The sequence below is a fragment of the Triticum urartu genome, chromosome 7A, assembly GCF_056163025.1.
Source record: "Triticum urartu cultivar PI428250 chromosome 7A, HENAU_Tu73, whole genome shotgun sequence".
Taxonomy (NCBI): Eukaryota; Viridiplantae; Streptophyta; class Magnoliopsida; order Poales; family Poaceae; genus Triticum; species Triticum urartu.
In genome coordinates, this window is record NC_141879.1 from 498,390,752 (window position 1) to 498,401,710 (window position 10,959).

Here is a 10,959-nt window from a genome sequence, read left to right on the forward strand (position 1 = left end):
GCCATACGGTGGCTGTTTTGAGGAAGGTATATGGTGGGTTTATGGTACCGGCGAAAGTTGTGCGATACTAGAGAGGCTAGCAATGGTGGAAGGGTGAGAGTGCGTATAATCCATGGATTCAACATTAGTCATAAAGAACTCACATACTTATTGCAAAAATCTATTAGTCATCGAAACAAAGTACTACGCGCATGCTCTTAGGGGGATAGATTGGTAGGAAAAGACCATCGCTCGTCCCCGACTGCCACTCATAAGGAAGACAATCAATAAATACCTCATGCTCCAACTTCGTTACATAATGGTTCACCATACGTGCATGCTACGGGAATCACAAACCTCAACACAAGTATTTCTACTAATCAACAACTACCCACTAGCATGACTCTAATATCAGCTTCTAGGCTTAATAGAGAGGTCAAGCACGCCGGACTAAACCTATGCCCCCAGGGGTCATGGGCCATCTCCCCGGGAACTCCTGCACGTTGCGTACGCGGCCAGTGAGCAGACCTAGCTACCTCCTTAAACAAGGCAGGAGCTTACATAGTCCAACCCGGCGCGCGTCGCTCAGTCGCTGACGTCAATTAAGCTTCGGCTGATGCATACAACACAGAACGCCCATACAATGCCCACGTGATGGTTAGTGCTATCAGGCCAGAGGCCCCTCGGATCAAATATCCAAACCATAGTGGATTAGGAGCACGCGGTAACGAGCGGAGACTCATGATCGATGTGACCCCGTCGCCCTGTCTCGAGTACTTGCGGCAAGGGCTAAGAATGCCCGGCCACGCCTCGTAAGTATCTTGCGGGCACCTTCCAGGTCAACCCGACTCCACATCACTCGCTATTAAGCTCGCGCGGGTACCCCTTAGGGCCGACCCGTCTTTAGTAACATGGCTCAGTGCAAAGTCATAATAACCATAGTAACTTTGTGTCTAACACCAAGGGGAAAACCCGAGGAATCATCCCCGGTGAATTCCACTCGATGTTGTCATCCAGGTGAACGTAAGAGGATCCACCCTCGAGGTTCATGCTTGAGGGGTTGCACGACAGAGCCGTAACGGAAGTGGTTAAGGAGGAAATCACCCTCGATGACCACGACCGGATAGCTACACTACAGAGATCTCATCAGGAGTGATGTATGAGGTTCCACCCCCGGCACTTGATGGTAACTCTGCAGAGTCGTACAACTAGGGGGGTGTGATGTGCGGTGTCGGGGCCTGGACATCGATCACGTTGATCGAGTCATCGAACATAAAGCGAGGCAACTGGGACAAGGTGGGGTCACTAATGGATCTCTAACCAACCTATACTAAGCAATTTAGGATAAACAAGTAAGGTATGAAAGCAGGTAACAACAACAGGCTATGCATCAGAGTAGGATCATACAAAAAGCAGTAGCAGTTCTAATGCAAGCATGAGAGGGAAAGGAATGGGCGATATCGGAATGCTCAAGGGGGGTTTGCTTGCCTGGTTGCTCTGGCAAGGAGGGGTCGTCGTCGACGTAGTCGATCACAGGGGCATCACCAGCGGTCTCGGGGTCTACCGAAGAGAAGAGGGGGAAGAAACAGTAAATACACAGCAAACAGTAGCATCACTAAGCATTACATGACGACGGGCAGAGCTAGGGTTGTCCTAACGTAGTACTTCACATTGCAGACGGAGGGGATAAACATCCGAGGATGAATTCCCGACGTTAGGTGGATTCCGGATAAAGGAAAAGAGGGGGAAGGTTCCAAGTTCAGCATGCTAGGGGCATGTGACAGATGAACGGACCATGTATCCGGATTCGTTGGATTTTTCTGAGCAACTTTCATGTAGAAAACATTTTCATCGGAGTTACGGTTTAATTACTATGATTTTTGCAAGTTTAAAACATATTTTGGAATTATATATATTAACAGAAAAGGAACTATAACGTCAGCAGAGTGTCAGCATGACATCAGCAGGTCAACAGACCCGCTGACTGGTCAAACTGACCAGTGGGTCCTACATGTCATAGACAGAGGGCTAACAGTGTGTTATTTTAATTAAACGTGGTTAATTAGCAGTAGGGCCCCACATGTCTCTGACTAATTAGGTTAACTAATTATTTTTATTTATAAAAACATTTCAATCAAATTAATTGTGCGGTGGGGCCCTCTTGTCAGTGACATTGGGCTGCCCAGTCAGCAGTTGACTGGGTCAACCCAATCAACTGGGGCCCGTGGAGCCCACTGGCAGTGAGCCAGGGGTGGGGCCCGGCCAGCCACATCGGCGGAGGCAGGCGCCTTGCCGCCGGCGATGCTAGGACGCGGCAGAGCCGCTCGGGCCTCGTCGGAAACGTGCTAGGGGCGGCCGTTTCGCGTGCGGTTGGCACCGTTCGAACACGCGCACGATGCCGCGTCGAATGGTGGCAGAGGCACGGCCGGACTTGGCCAAAAAGGGCGCCGGCGACGAGGTTTGCGGCGGAGCAGGTACGGGTGACGACGGAACAGAGTTTCGGTGTGCTACGACGCGGGTGAAAGGGCTAGACGGAAGCTGCGCGACGCGACGAAGCTAACGGGCAAACGCCCGTGACCAACTGGTCACCAGAGACGCGCCGGCGACGAGCTCCGCAGCGCTGGAGTTCGGGCGCTAGTGGAAACAGGGCTAGGAGGAACGGGGGGTGCGCTGGTGCTGGCCTTGGACTCGCACGAGCTCCCGGAGCTCGATGCGAGGCTTAGCCGCGTGTTACAATGGCGAAGGCCATGACGGCGAGCTCGTCGGCGGTGGTGTGTGCGTGCGCTAGCGAAGCAGAGGCTACGGGCGACTAGAGGGGGTAGGGACGGGCGCGTTCGGCGTAGGAGCTCACCGCGGGAGCGTGGGGACTAGGTAGTGGGCTCGGGGAGGACCGGTGCTGCAGATTGACGGCGAGGTCGTGCGGTGGCCGTACAGGAGGAAGAGGACGACTGCGACGGCGGCGGCCCTCCCGGTCCCGATCCGTTGTCGAGGAAGAAGATGAGGGCCACGCCGGACTCCTGGACTTGACGGAGCGGCGTATGGGTGACGGTGGCGCTCGGGCATCCGCCCAAATCGAAGCAGAGAGGGGGCGAGGGGGAATCTGATGGGGAGAGGGAGAGGCGGAGCGGGGCAACTGGTGAGGTGAGTAGGAGAGGGGATCGAGGGGGCGCGGAGGCGCATGCCTTATCCGCCGTCATCGTCGGCGAAGTGGTCGGGTGGCGATGAGCCCTTGTAGCGGTCTGAGACCGAGGAACAGGGCGGGGGGGAGACCGGTGCGAGGGGCAACCGGGCTGGCTCGGGTGGGTTAGGTGGGCCAACCCAGGTGGGTTCGGTCCAGGGAGGGGGGTTCCTCTTTCCTCTCTCTTTTCCTTTTTCTTTTAGTTTTTCTTTTTTATTTTCAGCAGCTTTTGCATTTTCTTTTTAGCCAAAAATGACCTTGCAAAATTATGCCACTGGCCAAGACAATTTCAAAGAATAAAGTGCATTGCCACAAAAAGGTTGGGAGGCTTTTGGAAAAGTTGCCAATTTTATAAATTAAAAAAGGCATTTAATTTATTGCTTAGGTCACTGCTTTAAGTAGTTTAGGCCACTTAAACCCTTTGCAAAATGTTGGTTCACCACCAATATTAGTTGTGGAATATTTGGCACATGATGAACATTTTTGTTTTCATGTTTGAGAAATTTTGAATTTCACTTAGCATTTGAATTTGCATTCAAAGAGGAAGTTGAAGGAAACATGAGATAATAATGATCAGGCACATGTTTAGCAAAAAGGTTAACTTAACTCCAGGGGTTACTGTAGCATCATTACACCGGGGTGTTACAGTTCGAAAGGGGCTTGATCAATGTCAACCGCGTTCGTGTCCAGCAAGTTCACGAACTTGGTTGTTGCATTATTCGAACCACCGCTATAGCGAACGATATTAAGTCACGCGCTATTGAGAATACTGGCGAAAAATGAAAGGGAATCGCCAAGACCGAAGACGCATACCTTCCGGCCATTTTGTCGAACACCTCGCTCGCGGGAGGAGTGGCACCGTTGAACGGCATCGCCGGAGCACCTCCTTGTGGGGGGATGGAGCGAGAGGTTGAAGAAGGTGGCTTCTTTGAAGCCGGAACCTTCCTCCGCTTTACGCCCGCGACCTTGCTGACCTTCTCCGCCGCCGACCGGGATCGGCTGCCGCGTTGGCGCCTGGAGCGTGGGCCATCGCGGCGGGGGCGGCCGGATTCCCGTCTTGCACGACCACGTTGCCCTGCCGCTTGTGGGCAGGCGCGGCGTGGGCTTGGGCGACGGCGGCGGGGCCAACATGGCCGGTGACGAGATCCGTCCGAGGGGAAGGAGCGTGCACGACCCCGACGGTGACGGGTGACAGCATGGGGTCGTCCATGGCGGCGAGGGACGGCAGGGAGGAGCAGCCGGAGCTTGCAGAATGGGGGCAATGGTGGCAGAGGATGGGGAGCGAGAAGGGCCGCGCGAAAACGTCCCTCCCGCCAAATCTCGCACGGGATAGGGGTTGAGCTCGGGTCGGCCTCCCAGCACGTGAAGATAGAGGTTAGGGGAGAAGATTTGCCGCACCCCGCAAAAAAAAATTGCGGGCCGAGGCGGGATGCAGGGTCTATTCGTGCAGATTTTCTAACCCCAACCCGTAATTTGGCGGTTAGGGGTCTGCTAGAGTTGCTCTAATACTCCACACGGTCTTTATTAGTTTGCATATAAGTTTTGTCCAAAATCAAAGTATCCCTACTTTGATCAAACTTACCAACAATCACAATGCCTAATTAATATTGTGAGATTAATTGTGAAATATAGTTTCATAGCATATATATTTGGTATTGGAGATGTTAGTATTTTTAAATATAAATTTGGTCAAACTTTGCAAAGTTTGACTTAACACAAATTTAATACGCAAAGTAAAAAGGACCAGAGGGAGTATAAGAAAATGTTCTTATATTATGGGACAGAGGGAGTAGTAAAGGAGAGATTTGATAATTCAGCTCGATTCTGAGTACCAAATACTGAAATAGCGACTAAACTTGCATCTGCTTCACACCCTCAACAAGGGCATAATATCAAACCATACAAATGCAAGGATAACAGGCATAGACAACCCCGTTTGAACATCTTACCTTGGAATTATTTGAGTTCTCTACTACAGCTGGGGCAAAACCGACGGTGTCAAAAATATTTCAGAGCACAAAATCACATAGATGACTTTTAACTTTTACTAGGACTTACAGAACATGGGGCAAAAAATAAACACGGCTTTTCAAGATCCATCTCAAGCTAGCTGACTAAAGCAGGCCCTCACGAAAAATGTATACCTGCTTTGTTGAAGAGAGACAGCAGGTACAGGAAATCAACTTGGCTCAGCTTGGAAGACCTCTTCTCTGCAAAATCACCCTGCTGCAATATACCCATAATCTTTTCTTTGAAGCTAGCACGGCCGTCTGCCGCATCAGCGTCATCCATTTCCATGTCGTCGTCCTCTTTCTCGTCATTGGTCTCCACGCTCAGGTCCTCGACCATATTGGCCAGCACTGCAACATCATCAGGTGACATCTTCTCCTCGCCCATTTCAGATTCTTGGGCAAGTTGGAGAGATTGCATTGTCTTGTAATTCTTCTCTAGCAACTCAAGAACGCGCTTCTGCTTGAAAAGGGAGCCCAGGGTTTTGTTTTTCCGATTGAAACAAATCCTCACGAGCCCATCCCACTCTTTGAAGCTGACGGGAGGGAGGGGCTTCCTTGGCTCAATGCGCACAACTGAAGAATCTACCTTGGGTGGAGGCCTGAAGTTATTCCGCCCAACCTTCAGCAGATGTGACACGCGAGATAAGAGCTGCACGTTCACTGACAGACGGCAGTACAGAGTGTCTCCAGGCTGTGCTACAAGTCTCATGGCAAATTCACGTTGAAACATGATCACAGCACACCTGAAGATCGGACGGTGTGACAGAAGCTTGAATGTAAGGGGGGATGATATCTGGTACGGGATGTTTGCCACGCAGATATCAAAGTATGGAAGATCACATTTCAGAACATCCCCTTGGATAACCTGCATCATGGTTCACAAGAATACTCATTTTATTAACAAACAATTGGTTCAAATTAGAACTGAAGATTCATGAAAGAGTGTGGACTAGATATAAGCTTGATTGTTTTTGTTTCATCTCCCCTTCTGATAGTCATCAGCGGTACCACAACTCATTGATCACTGTATATTATAATCCAAATTTGCAGTTTACTTCTAAATTAAATCATGCCCGTCATATCAAGACAATCTTAGTTCTCCTAACACACCAATAGTACCCTATATTAGCTGATGAGTCATACAGTATTGTGCTACAATTATTCACAATAATATGCAACAGTGCCTAGTAACTTTAACAATCAAGAATATGGAAATAGTCAGTTGGTGTAGGCGCAAAACTCCCCTCACAGATGTATTGCTATTGCTCCGGGTTGACAGGAACAATCACTATGTAGCACTTACTAACTCAACTACCAGGGTTAAAGAAAAAAACAGGATGGCACTACTAAGACACATACTAAGTTCAGCTAAATGAGCCCAACATCATACAACCCCGAATTCTCCGTCTACCGCCAAAAAACAATCTCTGAGCAGTCAATTGCAGAGCAAGCACAGTAGAAAACAGATATAGCAGCACAGCACAAACCTATAGTACTGAATTATCTGCGAAAAACAAAATTTCCATAGATATGAAAAAACTAGGAGCCACAAAGAAGAGTTCTTGTACCTTGAGGCGTGAGGACAGGGGGTGGCCCTGGAACCGGCGGCTCAGCTCGAGAACCATCCGCGGGTCGAGCTCGACGGCGACAACGGCCTTGACGCCGGACTCGAGCAGCCGCTTGGTGAGATTTCCCGTTCCGGGCCCGATCTCGAGGACGGTGTCGGTGGGCTTGAGGCCGGCCTTGGCGATGATGGAGTCCACGAGCGCCGGGTTCCGCAGGATGTGCTGGCCCTTGGACTTCTCGAACGGGATCCCGCCCTGCAGCCGCGCGCCGCCGCCGCCGCCACCGCCGCCGTGGCGCTTCTTCTGGATCTTGCCGCCGGCCATGGTGGTATTATTCTGGGGTATACTCTCGCGCCTGCCTGGGGAGGAGGAGGTCTCAGCGGTGGTGAGGCGGCGGCCGTCTGTGGCTCGCGCGGGGAGTGGGCAGAGAGAAGAAGCGGCTAGGGTTTTGGGGGCGTCAAGAAATATGGCATTTCCTTTTTCCTTTTTATATTTATAAAGTAATCGAAACAGGCCGGCACTGATGCAGCCCGAATGAAGCTGATAGGCCCATGATGATATAGGGACCTCCTAATCGGCGCCTGTTGCGCCAGTTTTCCTTCCTGGCGCACAAGGCTGTCCCGATTGGGCCGGCCTATTTGCACAGTACAGTAGCAGGGCGCGAGGGCTGTAGCGTTTCAAGTATTGTAGCGATATCAGTTACTTCAGTACTGTGGCGATTCGAAAAAACTTTGCTCATTTGGAAAACGTGAACTTGAAAGAAATTCATAAATTTGAAAAGGTTCATACAAATTTAAAAAGTTCGTGACTTCAAGAAACTTCACGAATTTGAAAAAAAAGTTCATGAAATTTTGGAAAAAGTACACAAATTTGAAAATAAGTTCATCAAATTTGGAAAAAGTTCATTGATTTTGAACAAAACATTTATCAAATGTGAAAAAAAGTTCATCAATTTTGAAAAAAACCTTCATCGATTTTGAAAAAAACTTCACCAATTTTGAAAAAAACATTCATCAAATTTGAAAAAAGTTCATCGGTTTTGGAAAAAGTTTAAGAATTTGAAAAAAAGTTCATCAATTTTGAACAAAAGTTTCATCAAATAAAAAATGTTCATAAATTTTGAAAAAAGGTTCATCGATTTTGAAACAAGTCACCATTTTCATTCATTTTGAAAAAAAAGAGTTTGAAAAAGGTTCATCAATTTTGGAGAAAAAGTTCACGAATTTAAGAAAGAGAAAAAATAAAAAGAAAAGGAAAAGGGGGGAAAAGAGAAAGGAAAGACAAAAGAAAAAGAAGAAAAGGGAGAACTGAGCACAACTCGCGTAGCGGCTGGGTGGTTAGTGCGTTATGTCGAGTATAAGGAGATCCCATGTTTGAGTCTCTGCGCGTGCTGCTTCTTTTTTTACACAAAAAAGGTAAAACGGGTCGGCCCAGCTCAGAGGTGGGTGTGCGCTCGATTGCACGAACACCTGTAACGAGCGCAGAGGGCGCCGTTTAGGATTTGCCCATGATATATCCAGAAACAGTTTTTTTCAACTTGGTGCTCATTTGGATAGCACATGGATGATGTTTTCTGTTTTCTTTTGAACGAGAGAGCCTGAGAGGGTCCAGAAGGACCCCGAAGCTGAAATAATATTGAAGTGGTGGTACACACGCAACTACAAAAAGACCCAAAACTAAACCTAAAGAGCAAGGTGTGCTTGACTTTCACATGGAGGACCAACAACAACCAGATGGAGAACATGATTGGGTCCCTAGCATCCTCTTCATGGACGCAATCTCATCATCACCGGGGATGGCATCACTTGGGGCGACGAAGCCTCCATGTCACCTTGTCGTGGACCCCATGGTGAATATGCATTGCCTCCCTAGAAAAATATCAGGTACTCTCACCCCTTGGGTGCTCCCGGTGCACCGATGCCGAAAAACATTTAAAAAGTGTTTGAAATATTCTGAAAAAAAGTTAGCACAATCACAACAAGATGTATCTTGTCACAAAATTTCAAATCAAAATTCGAAAGATTGCTCGAGATACAAAAATGACAAACATGACATCAATGTGATAATGGGCCAAATCTAAAGCCCAACTTATGTTATGTACTATTTACTGTGGAATTTGTCATTTTTGTATCTCGAGCAATGTTTTGAATTTTGATTTGAATTTTGTGACAAGATGCATCAATGTTGTGTCAATGTGTAAGTTTTTTAGAATTGTTTGAATATTTTTAAAATGTTTTTCGGCATTGGTGCACCGGGAGCACCCCAAAGGGTGGGAGTACCTGATATTCTCCCTTGGCTCCCTTTTGGGTCCTTGGCCACGAGGTAGAAGAAACCACCCTTCCTCCAATGTCATAATGCATAGATTCAAGTATTGTCATCTTTAGTTTTTGCTCCATAAGTTGCCCTCATGATTGAATCATATGGTGGCTTAATTTTAGTTCTAGGGAAGTGTTCCATACCCTTTTTTAGAGGAAACTGAAATTTAATATTCCCTTATTTCATATCATCACTTCACCAATAGTTCGCAAAAGAGGTCTACCAAATATTATAGGACAAGACGAACTGCAATTGATATCAAGCACAATAAATTCTATGGGCACATAATTCATATTTGCAAGAATAAGAACATCATTAATTCTTCCCAAAGGATTTTTAATAGTAGAATCCGCCAAGTGCAAATTAAGAGAACATTCTTCAATATTAGTGAAACCAAGCACATCACAATGAGATTTCAGAATTGTAGAAACACTAGCACCTAAATCACATAAAGCATTGCACTCATAATTTTTTATCTTGACTTTAATGGTGGGTTCCCATTCATCATAATTTACTAGGAATTGAAATATCTAACTCCAACTTTTCTTCTAGAGCTTTTAGCATGGCATCTACAATATGTTTAGTAAAAGCTTTATTTTGTTCATAGGCATTGGGTGAATTTATCACGGATTGAAACAAAGAAATACACTCAATCAAAGAACAACTATCATAATTAAAGTCTTTGTAATCCAAAAGAGTGGGTACATCACTAGTTAAAGTTTTGACCTCTCCAAACCCGCTTTTATCAAAAATTTCAACATGATTTTCTCCCTCCGAACTATGGGGACGCCTTCTAGCTAAAGTTGACTCTTATTCAATCCCCTTATTATCAAGTTTAATAGTACTAAGCAAGAAATCAATAGAAGAAACACCAATCATTTTAACATCTTCATCATTACTAAGAAAGCAATCAGTAGAAAATGCTCTTTCTAAAAATTCTCTTTTAGCTCTAAGCATAGCGGTTCTTTTCTTACTTTCATCCATGGAAACATACAAAGATTTAATTGATTCATTGACATCAACCTTAGGTGGGGAAATTTTAATATTGAGATTTTCTACATCATGTGAAATTCTATCAATGCTCCTAGACATATCATCAATCTTATTCAACTTTTCTTCTATCGTAGTGCTGGATTTTTTTTTGCGCATTGATAAATTATTTAATATTACTCTCAAGATCGGAGGGCATCCTACTATTATTATAAGAAGAATTACCATAGGAATTGCCATAATTATTAGAGGAAATTCCAGGAAAAGGCCTAGGATTAAAATTGCCTCTACAAGCATTGTTATTAAAATTGTTTCACGAAACAAAATTCACATCTACGGAATCACTATTTTGCTCAATCAAAGTAGACAAGGGCACATCATTAAGATAATTAGGAGCATTCTTACTAGCAATCAATTTCATAAGTGCATCAACTTTTTCACTCAAAGTGCTAATTTCTTCAACTGAATTAACTTTTTTACTAGTAGGAGCTCTTTCAGTATGCCATTGTGAATAATTTGTCATAATATTATCAAGCAATTTAGTGGCTTCACCTAAAGTATTTTCCATAAAAGTACCACCCGCGGAGGAATCTAAAAGATTTCTAAAAACAAAATTCAATCCTGCATAAAAAAATTGTATAATCATCCATAGATTTAAACCATGAGTAGGACAATTTCTTAGCATTAATTTCATTCTTTCCCAAAGATTATGCAACATGTTCATGCTCAAGTTGCTTGAAACTCATGATTTGATTTCTAAGGGAGCTAATTTTCGCGGGAAAATACTTAGTAATAAAAGCATCTTTGCACTTACCCCAAGAATCAATACTATTGCGAGGCAAAGATGAAAACCAAAATTTTGCATGATCCCTTAAAGAGAAAGGAAATAGTTTTAATTTCACAATATCATTGTCCACAT

General features: G+C 45.7%; 1 protein-coding gene across 1 annotated transcript; it reads right to left on the reverse strand.

Moving 5' to 3' along the window:
- Nucleotides 1-5,071: 5,071 nt before the first annotated feature.
- DIM1A (Ribosomal RNA adenine dimethylase family protein) lies at nucleotides 5,072-7,206 on the reverse strand. Its single transcript, XM_048686686.2, has 2 exons — nucleotides 6,738-7,206; nucleotides 5,072-6,034 (listed from the first exon to the last, which is right to left on the reverse strand). The coding sequence occupies exons 1-2, from the start codon at nucleotides 7,056-7,058 to the stop codon at nucleotides 5,285-5,287; spliced, it is 1,071 nt and encodes a 356-aa protein (XP_048542643.1). The 5' UTR covers nucleotides 7,059-7,206; the 3' UTR covers nucleotides 5,072-5,284.
- Between the last annotated feature and the right edge of the window lie 3,753 nt (nucleotides 7,207-10,959).